The sequence below is a fragment of the Agelaius phoeniceus genome, chromosome 21 (assembly GCF_051311805.1).
Source record: "Agelaius phoeniceus isolate bAgePho1 chromosome 21, bAgePho1.hap1, whole genome shotgun sequence".
In the NCBI taxonomy this organism is placed as follows: domain Eukaryota; kingdom Metazoa; phylum Chordata; class Aves; order Passeriformes; family Icteridae; genus Agelaius; species Agelaius phoeniceus.
Window position 1 is genome coordinate 6,084,080 of NC_135285.1, and position 19,605 is coordinate 6,103,684.

Here is a 19,605-nt window from a genome sequence, read left to right on the forward strand (position 1 = left end):
CGCGGGACAGGGGCTGCCGGATGGGCAGGAACTGCTGGTCCCACGTACCGGCCCCCTCTCTCCGCAGGATTTGTGGGACACAGCTGAACCAAGCCCGGGGAAGGGGGCTGGGATGTGGGGTAGCCAGGGACACTGCCTTGGGGTCACCCGAGAGCTGAGAGCCAGCCCTTTCCCTCCAGGCTGGGGAACTCCAGCTCCCCAGCATCCCTGAACTGCCCCCTGCCCTTCCTCTGCCTCCCCTGGACTGTCTGAGACCTGAAGGAAAGAGGGGGAAGCTGCTGTAGGAACCCCGAGTGTGTGGTGGGCAAAGGACCCCAGCCCAGAGCCCCCCAAGCACATCCCCAGTGACAGCCAAACACAGCCTTGGCCTGATCTGCTGCAGCTGTGGAAACATCCCTGCTCCTCTGGAACTCAGTCTACACTTGCTAGTTTGATTTTCCCCTCTCCAGTATTCCCACTGAATGAACAGTCAAATTAAAATAATTGCTTAAACACTAAACAGAGCCTGGACCATGTTCTAAATAGCATCAGGTTTCTAAAGGATTTATATTAATCAAATGCACTTGCTTTATTAACAACAGGGGCATATTCAAAGGCTTTGTATTACTTTAAGGCTTTATTATTTCAAGTCAGTTAAGCTAGGTTCAAATTTTTAATTTTTAAATTTTATCATGAGTTCCTTGTATTAATTACTCAGTTGCAAATCACAAAATGTTTAGGCTAGAAAAACTTTTCTAATTAAGTAAAAAGAACACACTTCTGTTCATTAGTATTTTTCTGAATTTGTATATGGGAAGACTATCACCTTCAAATGCCTTCTGATTCACAGTTGTGCACTACTCCATGATTGAAAAGCTATTAGTAGGATAGTAACATTATTTTGTTTAACGCACTGGGCTTGTGACACACAGTCTGTTCTGCGTGATGCTGTGGCACTACTGCAGCACGGTGTTTTTTCACTACGGTAGCCAGGGGATTGCTGCCAGCCTCGCCAATGCATGTGGGACGTTTTTACACTCAAATATTCAGCAGAAACTGCGTGTGAAGTTCTGCAGGGGAAAACGTCCCCAGAGCCCAGCATCGCCCCGTCCCAGGGATGGGATGCAGGGATCCCGTCGCAAGCAGAGCTGCGCTTCGCTGCTTCCCCTTCGAGCAAGCGCCGGTCACGAGCCCTCGTGGAGAACTGAAACTGGGAACCACCCGGTGGCCCTGGCACAAAGGGCCCGGCTGGGGCCACCGCGGGGCTTTCTGCTCCAGGCTTCCAGAGGGACGGAGCGGGGATCCGCCACCGTGCCTGCCGTCCCCTCCCCTCCGTGCCACCGCGGGCACTGACCCTTCCAGCCTCTCTCAGCCTCTCCTTCCCCGGCGGGCGAGGTCCGGTACCTCCGCGTCCGCTGCGTCCTCGCTCCTTCCCGCCGCCTCACCGGACCTCGAGCGCGCGTTCCCCCCGGGGCGGGCGGAGGCGGCGGCGCCTCCTCAGCCGGGGGCCGGAGCGGCGGCTGCCCCGGGGCCGTGTGGGGAAGGGCGGCTCCCGCTCCTCGTCCCGCTCCCGCTCCCTCGGGCCGCCCGCCGGCAGCTCCCTCGGGCCGCCCCCGCGAGAGGGCGCTGGCGGTGGCCCCGGGACCGCCGAGTTTGAAAAGTGCCGGTCCGGGCGGAGCAATGGCGGCAATGGCGACCCCGCAGGTGAGCGCTGAGGGTTCGGGGGCGGCAGCGGGCCGAGCAGCGCCTGGGGGGACGGCGGTCCCCGCGCCTTTTGGGGTTCCCTGTGCCCTTTGGGGGTCCCTGGACACTTTGGAGATCCCTCCATCCATGTCCCGCTGGGAAAGAACCGCACCCCGCTCCGCCCTTCGGAGGTCCCTCCATCCATGTCCCCGCCGGGAAAGCACTGCGGCCCTGCGCCCTCTGCGAGTCCCTGTGTCCTTTGGGGGTCCCTCCATCCATCCCCCGCCGGGAAAATCCCGTGTCCCGCCCCGCCGGGAGCCCCCGCAGAGGCGGCTGTGCTGAGGGGCTTCACGCCGCTCCCCCTCCGCTCGCATGGCCGCGCCCCAAGGAGGTGGGAGAGGGTGTGGGAAGCTGGTGGGATCCCCTAAAAATGTCCCTCTTCGCCTCAGGGAAATGGGGTTCGGGCCAAGTCGGTGCCTGCTGAGGAAATCTCTCGGCGTCGAGGAGGTGTTGGGGGCGAGGCGGCTGCTGGGGCTGGCGCGGGGCCGGGAGGGCAGCCAGGCTCCGTGCTGGGAAAACATTCGTGTCTGGAACAAGCTCCCCGCAGAGGGGAAGATGTTCTGCCCTCTTCCCTGGAGACGAAAGTTTCAAGCCTAATCTGGGAAAGAAGGGACAGAGAGACCGACACAAAGGGCGCTGGCTGCCCCTCGCCCGGGTTCTTCCCATCCCGGTGCTTCCTGGGCTCGCTCCTTCCAGCCCTCAGCCTTGGAGTTGGGAATGCTCCAGGCAGGACCACAAGTGTCTTTTTCCTAAATTAGCCGTGACTTCTTCTTGTAAGACATGATTGTAGCTGGTATGAGGCTCCCTAACGTGTGTCTCATCCCTACGGTATGAAGTTGCCCTGAAAGATGGGATTTAAGATGTCCTGGGAATGTTTGGGCTGCAGGGAGGATGGCAGCCTCACCATTGGCTTATTAAATCAAATTATAAATGAATTTCTGTGTTAGTGGTGAAAGTGTAAAGGCCAGGACTGCTCTGGGCTTTGTGCAGGTGAAACTCATTTCCAAGCTGGGCATAATTAATGGGATGGGATCTCCCTGGCTGCAATCCAAAGGATTAAGTGTAACTCATACTGCTGAAATTTTTGCTAGTTAGAAAGCAGTCTGGACACTTGGGTATGACACGAGCCTGGCAGAAATTCTGGGTGAGCTCCAGCATCCCCACTACAAGTGCCAAAAGCAAGCCAATTTCAGCTGCTTTGGGTATTTCTCTGCAAGCTGTAAATGTGTTTCAGGGTTGTGTTGGAGACTGACCTTTCCAGGGAACCCAAGAACAGCTGCAGCACGGGCTGTGGCAGTGTCCTGACACCCCACTGAAATTCCTGAGCCAGAAGGCAAAGTGGCTCAACCCAAATGCAAATTTGTCTTTCCCATGCTTCTCAAAAGTGGAGTGTTTTATCTTCCTGGTGCAAACAATGTTCATGTTATGGCACCCTCTGATCTGCAGAGGGGAAGATGGGGAAGTGAAACACGTTACATTCTAAATATAGAAATTTAGCCTGATGCATTAACTGATATTCAGATTAGTTTTTCGCAGAGACTGGTGTAGAGGAAAATTGACCTGGGAACTGCTGAGACTGTACCTGTTCTCTGAATCAATACCCAGAGCTTCACATTCAGCACCTTTTATTGGTATTATTGTTCTACCACTGCTCATTCCTTTGCTCTGAGTGGATCCAGGGGGGGAAATTCTTACACCCATTTGCATAATTTGAATATAAGATGAATCTATGTGCTTTTATTAGTTATTTAAATAAGAATTGTAACCTTCAAACTCCTTTTAGTAACTTGCTACAGACTGGATAAAGAGCTTTTTGATTTTCCAACTTAGGGCTGGTAAAGGTTGCCTGTGACTCAGGAATTCCATGATTCAAATTCTTCCTCACAAAACTTTGGATGTCTTTCAAAGCTCTGGCTTAGTTCCTGGCTTTACTAATTGGGCGAGAACTTCCTGAAATCAGGATGTTGGTCTGAACCTTTTTGTTTTGCTACCAATCTGAACAACTCCTATTTTGGCCATTGCAGCCAAAGCTTGGATTTAGGCCAACTTTTCAAATGGATTTTTTTCCCTTTTTTCCTTGTGCTATTGGACTGAAATTGTAGCAAAAACTAATCAAGGATGTTTGGTTGAGTCTTTGATTAAGTAATTGTTTCTGGAGGAGGCTTTGGATGCACAGCACACTCTGGAAGTGTATTAATGTACATGAGTAACACAAAGCCAGCGTGGTTTGTTGTTGGAAATGTGGTCAGCCAGTGACAGAGTGTGAAAACAAGTCGGGATTCCTGAGCCCTGTCTTTAGGCACTGGTGTGCTCTGTGATGTTAAGCCAGTCACTGTAGCAGTGCTTGACCACTTCTTTTGCATTTAAGCCATGGGTGTGAGTCATTAATGGGAGGTTATGAATGCATTCATTGCTTTGGATGCCTTAAAGCTTGGATGTGTTGTGATGTTGGGTAGCACCCTTAGGGATGCTTTGCAACTCCTGTCTGAATCCAGTGTTTATTTGGGCAGTGAGATAAACCTCTGCTCTGCCCCAGCTGGGTATGTCCAGAGTCTGTGACAGAGCAGCTCTATCCAGAGCTGTTGCTGAGCCATATCTCACTAGAACAAGTGGTATTTGAAATTATGTAAAACAAAGCCCAGGACAAGAGTGAATGCCATTAATGCTACTCAAAATAATCAGTGTTTAACGTGGCCTTTAGAGAACAGAGATTGAGACATTAGTCTGCTCACCTTTTCAGACACAGCAAACAGTCAAATTTATTCTTTTGCATGTTCATTTGTGGAAACAGCTGTAGGGCTCGCGTTTTTCTTCTTCAGGGACAACAGCTGAGGGTTAACACATGCTTGTAGCATTCCTAAAAGCTCTAACAGATTAGCTGAGAAGTGTCTTTGAGCAGTCAGCATCAAGGCATAATCAGATAAAAATCTGTATCTAAAACATCAAACTGGTAAAAGGTAATTTTGATCAGAACAAGAGCAAATATTGGCTGAGCTTTGATTCTTGAAGAACAAAGATGTGTGTAGACATTAAATAACAAGGGGTCAAATAAAATGAAAGTTTTTCTCCATTATGGCTTAAAATCAAATTAAGGCATGTTAAGATCAAAGTTGTGTTCTGTCCTCTGCAATTGAAATGTAGGTTTGTCTTCTTGAAAAATTGGTGAAAAAAATGACTTGAGAATTTCTGAAAGAAATGAAGGAGTGGAATCTAATGAGGGTATTGCTGCAGTGTCATAAAAATGGTTGGACAGTGTTCTCTCTGAAATCCTCTTGCTCCATGCTCTCGGGCTGCAGGGCAGCTCTCTCTTGCAGCTGGGCAATGACGTGAACTTGATGGATCCCAGCTTCCAGCAGAAACTGGAGGGTGAGAAGGAGCTGCTCCGCCGGGCCATCCAGAAGGAACTGAAGATTAAAGAGGGAGCAGAAAACCTGCGCAAGGCGACAACAGACAGAAAGAACCTTGTCCACATCGAGCACGTGCTGAAATCTTCCAACAGGAAACTGGAGCAGCTGCACTGGGAACTTCAGGAGCTCAATGCAAGGATTTTGATACCAGACAAAGAGAGGAGTACGACAGGTTGTTCTTGGGTCATGATTGACTGCAACATTCTCTTAGAGTGCTTCAATCTCTAGAGATATTGAATTGATATAGTCTTCTACTGAAGGCTCACAAGTAGTGGGAGCTTCTTGGTGTTTAACTGATGAAATTATCTGTGCTATAAAAAGTTCAGAATGGTGCTATAAAGGTGAAAGGGAGTATAGGGAGAAAACCAGCTGAGAGTGGTGGGCATGGGCAATATTCATTATAGGTGGAATTGGAAAGATTTGAATAGAATTTCTGGGCAGTTCAACATCCAAGTATTTTATAGGATAGTGAGTATAAAATTGGAAGAGTGCTTGTTAGGACAGGCTCATTGTTAAATTAAGAAATATTTACAGATATGAGTTTGAGTTTCATTTGAAAGTGTTTCCCAATCAGTTTTGTAGACAAGACCTTTTTGTACCTTATTTTATAGCCTAACTTTCCTTTGCAGAGTCACCCATCTGTAACCCGGTGAAATGAAACGAGGCAAGATGACTAATGGTATTGATTGTGTTGTTTGTGCAGATGGATCTGTATCTCCAGATCCCTGTCTCTGGGAAAGAAACCCAGATCCCATGGCAAGGAAGGTTGAAGCTTTGAAAAAGCAGCTGCATGTTGAAATGAAAGTGAAACAAGGAGCTGAGAACATGATCCAAATGTATTCAGCATCCAAGGTAAGCAGGAATAAAGAGCCATTTGGGAGCATGAATTACTGGATCAAAATTTGTATTTTAAGTCTGTACACAAATCTCTCTCTGATAATTGATTTGGGAGAGAGATTAATTTGCAAAGCTTGCTTGCCTGAATCCTAGATCTGTACTTTGAGTCTCAGCATAATGACAGCACATAAGGGTGGTGTAAGAGGTACATTAAGTCATTGATGAGGAAAGAAAGCTAAGAAGGCATTGGTGTTGTAACTGAGTTAGTTGGTGTGATGTTTTGATATCACTGAATTGTTTAGGATAAAGCACAGCATGTGGTATCTCTTTATGTGAGAAAAATTTTCAGAGGTTTAGTGGATTCGTATTCATCTCATTTTTTGAGTTTGGCATAATCATATTTAAAAGTCAAAAGGTAATTTAAAACATTTCAAATCCAAGCTTATGATGAAGCTTAATTCAATAAGACCAGCAGTGTAAGAGGGATGTGATATTTTTATGTGTTCAAAATCTCTGCTCTGCTTACAGAACGCTGTAAGTGCAGTTAACCAGGGAACAAAGAGTCTCAGGGACTGCAGGATTTGGTATTAACTGGGCACGTCCTTGACCTGTCCTTTCCCTCTGCAAATGGAGATCGTGATCTCAGAGTCCTTGATCCTCAGTGGTGCCTCCTTTACATAATTACTTGAGTATTCCATTTCAGAGTCAGTTATGACCCTTCATGCAAGTACCACCTCACCCTCATATGTGAGCACCTCATCATCACCCATTTTTAGTGATCATGGTTCTCTCTGCATCTGATTCCTTTGGGCAGGAGCGGAAGCTGTTGGCTACAGCTCAGCAGATGCTTCAGGACAGCAAGACAAAGATTGAAATAATCCGCATGCACATTGTGAAAGTATCTCAGTCAGCAGGAGGGATGGAAGACACAGTGGATCCAGCAGGTAACATGCTTTAAGTAACTGATACAGCCCACAACAGATGCAGACAGCACCCTAAGATCCACAGTGCTTGGTTGATTTTCATCCTTGCCATGTTTTACCTCCTGAATGGCCAGTGAGGGTGGGGACCACCATCAGTGCTTTGGAGCTGCGGATTGAGGAGCTGAGGCATCACCTGCGCATTGAAGCTGCTGTAGCAGAGGGGGCAAAAAATGTGCTGAAGATCCTGGGGGGGAGTCGGGTACAGGATCGCAAGTTTTTGGCTGAGGTAAGCAGACACTGCTCAGGCCTTCTTGAGAGGGTGGTTTCATGCCTCCACATTAGTGATTTAGCATGAACAAGCAGGGTTAACCATGTTACTAATTTAGGAATTTCCTGTCTCTCTGTCGAGACAGACTGGAATCGCTTCCCCTTCTAGGGATAGCGTTCCTTGCTTTAGTGAAATTTCTCAGGAACATCAGAAGTGACACTGGTGGGAGTTCAAGCTCTGTGGGAAAATATTTTATCTTTAATTTATCTGTATCCTGTATTAGCAAGATGTTGTCTTGTTGGGTTTTTTTTAAGCTTACTCTAGTTCATAATACCTGGACTACATGGCTCTACATGGAAAATTTCTGTCTACTTTCTGTTCTCCTTCACACTGGTAGGCTCAGGGTCGTCTGCAAGAGTCCTCTCAGAAGATTGATCTGCTGCGCTTCTCCCTGGAACGTCAGCTCAGTGAGCTTTCTCCTGACCACCCAAAAAGAGCACTCATCAAACAGGAACTGGTGAACACTTCCTCCCTGGGAGCCCGGCATGGCAGCATGCAACCCACTTCAGTCATCAAACCTACAGCCCTTACAGGTAAAGGGATCCTGCATCACACGTTGTTGTGAGGAGGACAGAGAGAAAAATTAATTCTATTTTTTCTCATTGTTGTCATATGGACACTGGGTTTTCTAACAGCTGGACTTCTGTCTTCTAGGTCAGGCAGAGCTTTCTGAGCATACAGATTTGCAGTCTTATAATCTGGAGTCAATTTAAACTATTAACCAAGAAATCGTGAATCTGAGAAATTCTGGGACCTCTTTGAGGTCAGGCTGACTGGAATCACTTTATCTTTTATAATAATAATATTCCTTATTCTCCTAAAATTCCTCAGGAACGCTGGAAGTGAGACTGATGGGGTGTCAGGATCTATTGGAAAATGTTCCAGGACGTTCCCGAATGACAAGTTCTTCTCCCATCTGTGGCAGCCCAAGTGATTTGAGGTCCCTTTCCCGGACACGAGTTGGCCTGGGCATCCATGGCCGTGGTGTTGCAGGAAAATACCGGAATGAAGAGCCAAGCAGTGAGTACAGGGTTCCCTGTGGACCTGCTGGTGGCATATCAGAGCAAGGGGGCTTCTCACTGGCTCAGCCTGGTACAAGTGTTGTTATAAGAAACCCAATTTCTGCAAAACTAAGAGAGAAAGTGAATTGCATTGTGCCTGGTCCTCCTAGGACTCTCCTGGAAATTGGTTGGGATGTCCATCTTCAGCATGAGAGATTAAACATTATAATCCATGTTTCCTCCTTTGTCCAGATGAGGTCCTTGCTGTGCTCAAAGTGGACAATAAAGTGGTTGGCCAAACAAACTGGGGACCAGTTAATAATCAGGCGTGGGACCAGAGCTTTGCCATTGAGCTGGACCGGGTAAGTCTGCCTCAGATTCACGTGGTGTTTATTTTTCCATTTAACCTTACCTGATTTGCTTGTTTAGCTCTCATTCCACTTAGCTCAACCCTGTATTGCTGCTGTCCCCATGGCCTTTGATTTGCCAGTTAGCTCAGCCTTCCCCTGAAGGCAGAGCATCACTGCCAGAGATTCAGCTTGAACAGCATCTGCTGTCCTTCTCTCCTTATCTGAGCAGTTTTATTTCATCTTATCAGCAAAGTGGCTCTTAGGGATTTCTAAATGGGGACTCCAAGAGGGTCTGTAGCTAAGAAGATCTAAAAACATCAAAAGCAGGGAACAGAAGCACTGAAGAAGTATTTTATGCATACTCTTTAGTTTACTGATTTTATTTTATTTATTATTTTTTTACAAATACACGTGCCATTTCTAGAGCGTGGAGCAATATGTAATTATTCTGCCTTTGTTTTCTCCCCCACCATTCACCTATCCCACCAGTCTCGTGAGCTAGAAATTGCAATTTATTGGAGAGATTGGAGAGAACTCTGTGCAGTGAAGTTTTTACGTTTGGATGATTTTCTTGATAACGAACGTCATGGGATGTGCCTCTCTCTGGAGCCCCAAGGAATGCTTTTTGCAGAGGTATAAATGTAAGCTTTGTTTCTTTCTCAGAGAATTCTGTCTCTTTCGGGTGTCTGCCCTGAAAGCAGTTGTTCAACCCAGAGTACAAGGAATGGAAGGAGCAATAATCTGGAAGGGCAGAGTGATACCTGAAACCCTCTTGCATCAATAGCCTGTGTAAGAATAAGGAACAACAGGGTAGAATAGATGTGCACATCCATAGCCTGGAGTGACTCTTCAGCTGCTCCACTGTAACTCTGTGTGTGTGTGTGCTGCAAAATCCGTTCGTTTTTATTTGCTTTCATTATGAGTCATTGGTGGCACTTTAATTAAACATATGGCTTAATGGTCAGGATTGAATCACAGAGACTGTAGAATCAGAGATCCAAACTCCCTCTGGCTATGCTTATTTTATCATCTTTCTGAGGCTAATAATAGTTTGAAGTGCCATCAATGTAGAGATAATCTTGATAATCCCTTAAAAGCCGCAGTATTTTCTCCTTTGTGTTGTGATGAAAGTTCTGTAGTTATAATTCCAAAGTAGGATCTAAACCTCATGTACCAAAATTTGCCTCCTCTCCCTGCCTTCTTGTTTTTTGTGGTTGGTTTGTGGCATTTGGTTTTGGGGTTTTTTTGTTTTTACTTTTGTGCCATGAGCTACTGTGTTTCTTACAGTACAAATGGGCGTGTTCTTTATGCATGGCTTCATTTCATTTCATTTCATTTCATTCAAATTAGATAAAGTTTTTGGGAAATACAAATTGGTCTTAATTCTGGGGGTTTTCTCAATTTCAGGTAGCAGATAATTCCAGTCTCAAAACCCACAACTGAAGTAGCAGCTAATTAGAGGGTGAATCTGGAATAACCAAGTTTGGAGTCTGGGATTGACTCGAAACTTACCAGATAGAAATGGAGATTTTGATGAGAAAAAAGGCATGTGTGAAAATTTGGGTTTACAATTTAAATGGAGAATCCTGAAAAAATCTCTTTTGCTTCTCTGCCAGGTGATGTTCTGTAATCCTGTCATTGAGAGGAAGCCAAAACTGCAGCGACAGAAGCGCATTTTCCCCAAACAGAAAGGTGAGGTGCTGGAGAAGTGACTGTCCAGGGTGGGAGCAGGGGTTTGCACAAGCAGGTTCTGCTGTCCTACTCAATCTGACAGATGTTAAAACTTTTTCTAATTACTGTGTATGTGAAAGTTTGTTCAGTCACATGAAGTGCAGGCAGTCTGGCTGCAGCTCCATCTGTAATGTAATATTGTCATGGTGCTGCTGCTCACAATTAACATTGCTAAGAGGATTTAATTGCTAGTTATTTAAGAGACTACTTAGCTTTGGGGCATCCAGCATAGAAGGATGTGGACTTCTTGCAGCAAGGAGGGCCACCAAGATGCTCAGAGGGCTGCAGCCTCTCTGCTCTGGACACAGGCTGAGAGAATTGGGGCTGTTCAGCTCAGGAAGGCTCTCAAGAGACCTTGAAGCCCATCCCAGTGCCTTCAAGAGGCTTCAAGAAAGCTGGAGGGTCTGGAGTGACAGGACAAAGGAAGAATGGCTACTTACTGACAGGGCAGGATTAGATGGGATATTGGGAAGAAATTGTTCCTTGTGAGGGATGTGAGGCACAGGTTGCCCAGAGAAACTGTGCCTGTGCCATCCCTGGAAGTGCCCAAGGCCACGTTGGATGGGGCTTGGAACAACCTGGGGTAGTGGAAGGTGTCCCTGCCCATGGCATGGGGTTTGAATTACATGGTCATTGAGGTCCCTTCCAACCCAAACCATCCCATCATTCTATGAGAAGATCCAGGACTCAAACTGTACTAATTTAACCAGGCATGCTGTTACCAATGAACAGATATTGGGAGGTTTTCTGGAAAACTCTGAATGACAGAACACTGTAGCATGAACAGGCTACTGACTATCAAGTCTCTTGAGCTGGCATCTCAGATTTATGAGATTTATGGAATGGAATAGCTTGCATACTTTCTTATTTCTCTGCAAATTCTTTCTTGTGAAGCTGAATAAGGTGAAACTTTACATACTGAGCTTTTGTGGCAGTGGGGATAAATGAGATTTTATATTTATGCTCTTCAGGAAGTAGTAAAAATAATGAAAATCTCCCAAATATTTTACTCTTTTTAACACATTTTCAGGAACTTCCTGTTAGCAGGCTGCATAATTAAAATGTAGTGTTGAAAGAGAAGAAAACCTGACTTGAAGTAAAATCAATTTTTAATGCTCTATTCAATTTCAACTGGAAGATTGTTATATTATATGGAGCTGAACTTAGCTGAAATAGCAGATCTGTTTCATCATCATCATCATTAATCTTTATTCCCTGAAGAAAAGCCCATTCCTCCAAGGGTGAGCTACCCTTTTGGGGTAACCCCCAGGTGTTCAGTTGAAAACTAGAGTTTAACACTCTGTGAGACTGTAATTTATGTGTTATAATCTTACTGATGTTTGACTCTGGCTCCTCCAGGGAAGGAATTTCTCCGAGCTCCTCAAATGAACATGAATGTTGCAGCTTGGGGTCGCCTGATGATGAGTTTCCTCCCTCCCTGTAGTTCCATCAGCACGCTGAGTCCCCCGCTTCATGATCCCAATCACACAGACTTTCCTCCAGTTTCCCCACAAAGTCATGGGGATTCGGTGTCCAAACTGAGTAGGTAAGTGCTGTCCTGAGTGTTGGAATGGGTGCAGGGTAGATCTTAAAATTCTGTTGCACCTTACTGAGGTGAAGGAAAACACTGATGAGAAAAATTTGTCCAGAAAAAAAGATGTACAGTTTCTGTGTTCTAAAGGAAGGAAAATTCCATTAATTAAATGGCTTCACCAGTACAGTAACTGAGCTATGCAAGGTCACCATGTGATTGTTGGAGGGGACATAGCTGAGATTTTGAATGTGCTGTAGAAGAAAATTTCCCCTAAAATATTTTTTTTTATTGAATCAGTTATTCTCTAAAGAGATTATTCCCACTGATGCACAGGACCTAGGAAAGAAAAAAAAATCATTACTCAGTTTCTGTGTTGCTATTAAAATCAAGATCTCTTTAAATTCTTGACTTACTTCTACATACCTGTGTTTCATTAATTTTATAGCATCAGAGAGCCAGTGTTAGAATGTGAGTCTAACCAACTTCTAATTAATTTAGGAGAGAATATGTCTTGTTGGTACTTCACAGACCAACAGTGTGAGCCAGGGAGTCTTGTTGTCCAGTGATTTGGACTGAACTAACACAGCAGAGGTGATGCAAAGGTGTTTGTGTACAATGCTCTGCCCTAAGGCAAAATCTCCTTCAATTCTGTCTCACAAATGCAGTGATTTCCCTGTGGCTAAGCTTGCATTTGCTGATGAAGCACCACCCAAGCCTCCACGGCTTTTTCTGATGGCCAACTCCAAGGAATCAGCTCCATCCCCTGCAGATTCTCCGGTAACCATCTGGGCTAATTGGGAATGTTGTCTTTGCTGGTTGCTGTTCTTTCAAACCCTGTTCTTCTAATTTATTGCTGAAGAAGTTTGCTGTACTTTAGGCAGGTGCCTCATTAGCTGGCTGATCTCCAGGAATTCAGAATCCAGGGAACCATTTTGGCATGGAGTCTTCAAAAAGAGTTGCACGAGTTTTTTCCCCCCTCTTTTAAAAAAAATGATAACTTGCTTTAATTGGAGAAGCAAAATGGGAGGTAGGTCAGCTTTGGGAGTTCAGGGCAAGAGTACAGAACAGACTGCACAGAGAAAGCAGGGAAGGAGGGTCAGCAGCCTTTCAGAAGCAAATGAGGTTCTTTGTCATTAAAGAAACTGGGCAAAACCAAGAGCAGCTCTACTTTTCTGAGAGGAATGAACAGGAAATTTCTTTGAGCAGTAAAATGACCTGTTCTGCCACCTGTTTGTACCCTTTCTCATTTGGCTTTTGTGATAGAGGAAACTGCATTCTTTGATCATTGGGACTCTTGACATCTAGGAAGTAAATGTTCTATCCTAGACTTTTAAAAGTGTTTATTTTAAAAGGTTTGACCCTATAAAAATTATTGTACATGGGGATAGTTTTGTGTGCTCATAGATAATCTGTTTTTATGCTACTTACGTCCAAGCAGAGGCAATGACCATCTGCAAGAACGTGTCTGTGGTCATGCTGGATCCAGACAGAGGAGAGAACTTGGATGTGGGTGTTCAGGTTAGACTTGGTGATTTCAGAGAATGACCCACTGTATTTTTCTTTCTCCTCCTAGTGCCTGAAGAGGCTACATGTTGAGGAGAAGTCTTGCAGCTCTCCTGTAACAGGATTTCCAATCCCAGCGTCTCCAAGGTAACTGTGGATAGCATGAGCTATCTCAGGTCACAGATTAAAGAGTCACTGGGCTCAAATTTTTGAACATAAAGTCTAAAATTCTCCTCAATGTGTGCTTTAGTTTCTCAACAACAAATTTTTAATGCTGAGTGTGGACAATACAATGAAAAATCTGCTCTGAGCTTCACTTGTCTAAATGTCTGCTGTGTCTTATCTGTTCATTAACCCAAATACTGAGTCTGTTGGTACACTGTGCACTGCAGTGTAAGAGGTGATTTGGTAGAAGGTAAAGTCATTTAGCTGTCTTCAAGGGCTTACTTGTGTTTGAAGTGCTGTGGTGTAGTATATTTAGATGTGTCTGTGTGCTAAGTAATACATTCCAGAACTACTTTTGGCAGCCCTCACACTCATCTATTTCTATTGATTTGCAGTACATTGTCTCTTACTATGATGGGAGGCATAAAACAGGAAGTTGATTATAGTCTGTGGCACTTCTGCAGACACATTTTGTTTAAAACAGGGATACACAGCAGTAAATATACCCAGACAAGTAAAAAACCAATTTACTATTGTTGAAAAAAGACAATTTCCTTGCATCAGGGTTACCTTCTTCTTTCTTAAGTGCCAGAACAGCAGCACAAGCTTTAGTTGTCAGGATTAGGTGAGGGGTGGTTGGCACAGTTGTTTGCTTTCCTTTTTGCTATACAGAGCTTCTTTCCTTGACACAAACACACACTCTGATATCTGCTCATGCATCTCTTGGGTACTGTCTCTCCTCTGTTTTTCTGCAGGAAAAGGACAGTTCAGCTGGAGGATTTTCACTGCATTGCCATGTTGGGCCGTGGCCACTTTGGGAAGGTAGTAGAGAAGTCCACTGTGGAGGAGGGCAGTGGTTGTGACAGTGGGGCTCTGCCTGGAGGTCTGAATAGAAGCATTGCAGGACAGGAGAGATCTGTTGCAGTGCAGATATGGAACAGCAAACCCAGCCCAGCCACATAAGCAGCTGCTAACTGTTGTTAACAGTCAAAATTCTTGAGGATTTGTAACTTTGAAGCCTGGAGAAAGCTGTCCTGAGAGTGCTAAATCAAGGCACACCATTGCCATTTCTGTCATGAGGATCACTAGAGGAAGAGCTCCATTCCCAAGACTTTGCATAGCTCCCTCTGTGAGAACTCTGAGGTGCTCCTAAAGCACTGGGCCAGCTGTGATAGTCCTGTCTGGGAGAAGGACATAACTTACACTGACCTCCTTCATTTTTTGAGTTCCTTGAGTTTGGTATTGAGGATGATTGTCTGGAGTAGATGGAAATAGTTGGCATCAATTTGAGTTAAAGTAATCTGATAAGGAAATACAAGATTGCTTAAAGTACAGCTTTTCTGTTGTCTTTCAGGTACTGCTGGCCCAATACAAGGCAACTGGGAAGCTGTATGCCATCAAAGCCTTGAAGAAAAAAGACATTATTAGGAGAGATGAAATTGATAGGTGAGCTTTGTTTAGAGATGGTACTGTTGCCAGAGGCTACATTACCACAATTGTAATCAAATGTTAGCTGGTATGGTACTGGCTGTGGTACTCTTAAGGTTAAATTGGATAACTAAATACTTGGATAACTAAAATCAGAAATAAGGAAACTTAGAATGGTGTCTAACTTTTGTAAGAATGGCACCTGAAGAACACTCTAAAACTCAAGGTTTGGAAGTATGTAAGATAGATATTATATTACCCCTCAATTTTTATTTCTCTAACTTCAGATGTAAAGATTTTCTTCTTCGTCCTCTCTTTCTCAAAACAGGCTTTTCTGCTGAGTCTGTTTAGCACTGACGTTTTCATTCTTTGAATCCTGGCAGCTTGAACTGTGAGAAGCGAATATTTGAGGTGGTCAATTCTTCTGATCATCCATTCCTTGTGAACATGTTTGCCTGTTTCCAGACCCCTCACCATGCCTGTTTTGTGATGGAATACACTCCAGGTGGGGATCTGATGATGCGCATACACGAAGATGTCTTTCCAGAGCATATGGCACAGTGAGTTAGAATTACTCTTGTCTCCAGGCACTATATAAATTTTTAACTTGGATCTCATATATTGCCTGATAACTATTTCTGTCTTTTAGGTTTTATACAGCCTGTGTAGTCTTGGGGCTCCAGTTCTTGCATGAGAAGAAAATTGTTTATAGGTAATGCAGCAGAGACTCAAGACAGTTCAGCAACTTGAAGGTTGATTTTTCCTGTAACTGTGTCTGGAGCTCACTTTCTTGCTGGGGTTTCTAATCTTTCTGCCTGTCTTTTTCTCTGTCACTATCAGCATGTTCATCGTGCTCACAGTAGAGAAAGTCACCTAGAAGCTATTCATCTGGCATGTTGCAGGTGATTAATCCTCTGTGACATGTCAATACATTCTGGGGGGCACCTGTAAGTCACTGCTTTCTTTTCACTGGAAAAAGTAATTTGTCATGTTGTTGTGGGAGCTCTTTTCCAGATGAATAATCCCCACTGCTCCACGCTGCTTTTTAAGCCTTTAGTTTAGGGAAAAATATCAATCAGTTTAGGGGAATCTTCCAAATAATGCACGATTAAACCAAATGTAGACTTTACTCAATCTAGATTTTATTCTCTTTATTAACACCTACCTTCTACCTCTTGCAAAAAAACCATGTTGGGTGTCAATCCTCAGTCTTCATCCACTGTTTTCTTTCATCTCCTTTGCTTGCAGGGACCTGAAATTGGATAATCTCCTTTTAGATGCTGAAGGATTTGTGAAGATTGCAGATTTTGGATTGTGTAAGGAAGGTGAGTAACTGGAGAAGCTTAAATTGAGCCATCAGGATCAGTTTAGGATCTGGGCTTTAGTAGGTGTTTGTAACTTGTATTAATCCCCATTTAAAAAATTAACATCAAAAAAGCCAAACAACAAAAAACTCCTCACCTGTCTGGCCATGATGAATTTGGGAAGAATCCTTTGTTGTGTGATCTTCAGGAAACTTATGAAAGCATTTAAAATGTGCTTGTTTGCTCAAAGGAGCCAGAATATAGGATCATATCAAACATGTAGATGAGTAAATGAGCAATGGAACATGCAGGAAGTTTCCTTGGGTTTGCTCTTTATTTAAGCATTGTTTGTATATTTGTTATTTGGAGTCGTTGGGGGCCTCAGGTTTCACACTTCTCACTGGCAATTCCCCATGCCCAGGTAACAACATCAGGTGACAAACTACAGCTTTCAGGAGGTGAGGCTGCATCAGATCCATTCAGTAACTTGTGCTGGATTTTACCAAAGTGTCCTTTTCCTACAGGAATAGGTTTTGGAGACCGGACAAACACCTTCTGTGGCACCCCTGAGTTCCTGGCCCCAGAAGTGCTGACAGACATCTCGTACACGCGGGCAGTGGACTGGTGGGGCCTGGGTGTGCTCATTTATGAGATGCTTGTTGGTGAGGTAAGGCCAGCTTCCCTCAGGGAATCTCACTAACCAGGCTTGGGGACCTGACCACCCCAGGTAAAATATTGCTAAATGTAGCCAGCTATTTATTAGTACTTCAGTTACATTTTTCTCATTCATAGAGCTTGCCAAACAGTAATTAATTAATCCATAAAACTCCCTGCTAGTCTCATGCTTATTTAATAGTGAGGAATGGGTGCTATGTGGATTGAATAATAGAATGTCCCAATTGCAGTCACCATTCCCTGGAGATGATGAGGAGGAAGTCTTTGACAGCATTGTCAATGATGAAGTCCGGTATCCACGATTCCTTTCAACTGAAGCACTTGCCATAATCCGTAAGGTAAAGGGCTGCTGGGTCTCTGGGAGCCTGAGGGATCTGCATTTACTGTGTAAGTGGATCCAGAGGGACTTGTTTAGGACTGTACAGCATTTGTGTGTAATCTGGAGCTGCCTACATAGGCTAAGGGAATATTTAAAATTTGCATGTATTTCCCCTCCCTTCTTTTTACGTAAATGCAGTTCTTCCGTGTAAGGATGACTAAGCAGGCTGCTTACTGTTCCTGCTAAGTCTGGCAGAGAGAAGTGTTGATTCAAGGGCAAGAATGTCAGAGCCATTCAGTGGAGATGACTGGATTCAGTTTTTGAATGTGACCCCATAGTCACAGGTGCACAATAAAGCTGAGATGCTCCATGCAGTTTATGGCAGGTATCTTATTGCTGTTGGCACATTGTTTACAAGAAACTAGGTCTGAGTTATTCCTGGCAGATGATGACCTTGGTGCAAAGTGAGAATGAGGAAACACCGAGGGATCAGTCCACCTCCTTTTCTTTTGTTTTTCTCTCTGGATCATTATTTCTGTCCATTCTGGTTCCCATTGTTTAATTTTGAACTGATATCTCTGCAGCTGCTTCGGAAATGTCCAGAGCGTAGACTGGGAGCAGGGGAAAAAGATGCAGAAGAGATTAAAATTCAGCCCTTTTTTAAGGTAGGAACTTGGTTTAAACCTCTCCCTTGTTTCTTGTGTTTGAGCAGAGAGTGATTTGCTCTCTGTTGGTATCAAGGCTTATTTCCCTTTGTTATCAGAGAGATCTTAGTGATAGTTTCTGTTGCACCTCATTGCTTCATTCAGAAATATGTGTTTCAAGTCTTGCTTGAAATGAAATCCCCCAAGTCTATTTTCTGAGATCTTTATGCTTTCAGAGTCATTTTATTTCTGATCGTGCTACTTCTATGTACAAATATACTTCACTTTAGAGACATGAACAAATATTCCTTTTAAAAAGAAACTGCAGCATCAAAGATGTTATCTAGTGATCACAGTGATTGTCAGTCAGTCTATTTGATCACCTGCATTTGCAGGACACATATGACTCTTAAGAGAAATGGAGGTTAAATTGCTTTGTGTCAGGGCTATGTGTTTGTTCCATGCAAAGGTGTTGTCATCTCTCCTCATTATTACTCATCTGTCCAAAAGTTTTTAGCCTTATAACCCTTGTCTGGCTTTGCACTGGAGCAAGAAAAGAACTTGGATGTCACCAGAAATTGCTGGGATCCACAGATCCACCTGGCATGGCTGAGCTGTAGTTTTGTCCCTCCTAAATACAGTTATAGCTGTAAAATACACTGCATGGAATCTCTGCCTTCTTTTCTTACAGGGAATTGATTGGAATGCCTTGTTTGCCAGGAGGCTGAAGCCCCCCTTTGTGCCCACACTAAGAGATCCAACTGACATCAGCAACTTTGATGAAGAGTTCACCTCCCAAAAGCCAATCCTTACTCCTCCTGAGGAGGTTTCTGTCCTGACCCGGAAGGAGCAGACTGTCTTCAAGGACTTTGACTTTGTTTCCAGACATCTTTTAGATGTGTGATTCCTCGGCTACAAAAACATGAAGAGATTGTTACCACCTTGAGAGAGCATAGAGGAGACTTTGCAGGGCCAGTGGAAAAGCCAACAGGATTTGTAGTGCAGGTAGTGCTGATGGCCCCAGGATGAGGTGCCCTGCAAGCTGAATTAACCTGCTGTGGGTTTTCCAGCCTCCTGTGTAGGAAGGATCCTGCATGTCAATTACCTTTAAGGAATAATTAACGTTTGACAGGGTGTATCTTCTCCTGTCATTGAACGTAGATGAAATTTGGAATTTAAGATGGACTTGAAATCAGATCATCTCTGCAACCCAGGTTACTCTTTGCAAAAAGCCTAAGTAAGTAGTGTGATTTTTAAAGTTGTAGCATAGCGGGGAAGTGGCCACTTCTCACTGATTTTCTAGAGATGCAGCATTCCCTCCTGGTAATGATTGTATGCCATTTCCCACCCATAAAAATGTGTATGCCAGACAAGGAATGGATTTTAACACTACCAAGACAATAATGTTTGATAATGATCCAAGTGATTTATTGGAAGGAAGATGAATCTTTCTATTTAAGGATGCCAACTCTTAGCTATTGATTATAATGATATCAGACTCCACAGCTTTGCACATGTTTTTTTTCTTTTTTGAAAATAAAGATACCTTTCTATATAATAAATATTCAGCTTTTCATCTCCTTTATGTCAGCTGAATGTTTCAGATCAGAGCTAACCAAAATGCTCAACAGGCAGGACTTCTGTTTTCTCCATAAATGCCAGTAGTAATATTTTCTATAATGCCAGTAGTAATATTTTCTTTCTTTCTTCCTTCTCACTCAGGTTATCTGTGTA

General features: G+C 44.1%; 1 protein-coding gene across 2 annotated transcripts; it reads left to right on the forward strand.

Annotated features, from left to right (window-relative positions):
* Nucleotides 1-1,369: 1,369 nt before the first annotated feature.
* PKN3 (protein kinase N3) lies at nucleotides 1,370-19,433 on the forward strand. 2 transcript variants are annotated; one of them, XM_077189237.1, is made up of 22 exons: nucleotides 1,370-1,683; nucleotides 5,019-5,292; nucleotides 5,833-5,981; nucleotides 6,781-6,910; nucleotides 7,024-7,175; nucleotides 7,555-7,750; nucleotides 8,049-8,237; nucleotides 8,471-8,580; nucleotides 9,058-9,201; nucleotides 10,185-10,260; nucleotides 11,659-11,845; nucleotides 12,499-12,610; nucleotides 13,407-13,483; nucleotides 14,257-14,323; nucleotides 14,856-14,947; nucleotides 15,313-15,489; nucleotides 15,579-15,641; nucleotides 16,178-16,254; nucleotides 16,758-16,900; nucleotides 17,139-17,246; nucleotides 17,812-17,892; nucleotides 18,563-19,433. In XM_077189237.1, the coding sequence occupies exons 1-22, from the start codon at nucleotides 1,660-1,662 to the stop codon at nucleotides 18,773-18,775; spliced, it is 2,841 nt and encodes a 946-aa protein (XP_077045352.1). In that variant the 5' UTR covers nucleotides 1,370-1,659; the 3' UTR covers nucleotides 18,776-19,433. The 2 variants fall into 2 exon arrangements, with proteins under 2 accessions (XP_077045352.1, XP_054502233.1); XM_054646258.2 differs by having other exon boundaries at nucleotides 1,371-1,683; nucleotides 5,019-5,301.
* The last annotated feature ends 172 nt before the right edge of the window (nucleotides 19,434-19,605 follow it).

Excerpts from the sequence above, each read along its gene's own strand:
- PKN3 (XM_054646258.2), top strand. The coding sequence starts at position 1,660 with ATGGCGGCAATGGCGACCCCGCAG. Across the intron at positions 8,238-8,470 it reads CCGGAATGAAGAGCCAAGCA|ATGAGGTCCTTGCTGTGCTC; the intron begins GTGAGTACAGGG and ends TCCTTTGTCCAG. Across the intron at positions 12,611-13,406 it reads CATCCCCTGCAGATTCTCCG|TGCCTGAAGAGGCTACATGT; the intron begins GTAACCATCTGG and ends TTCTCCTCCTAG.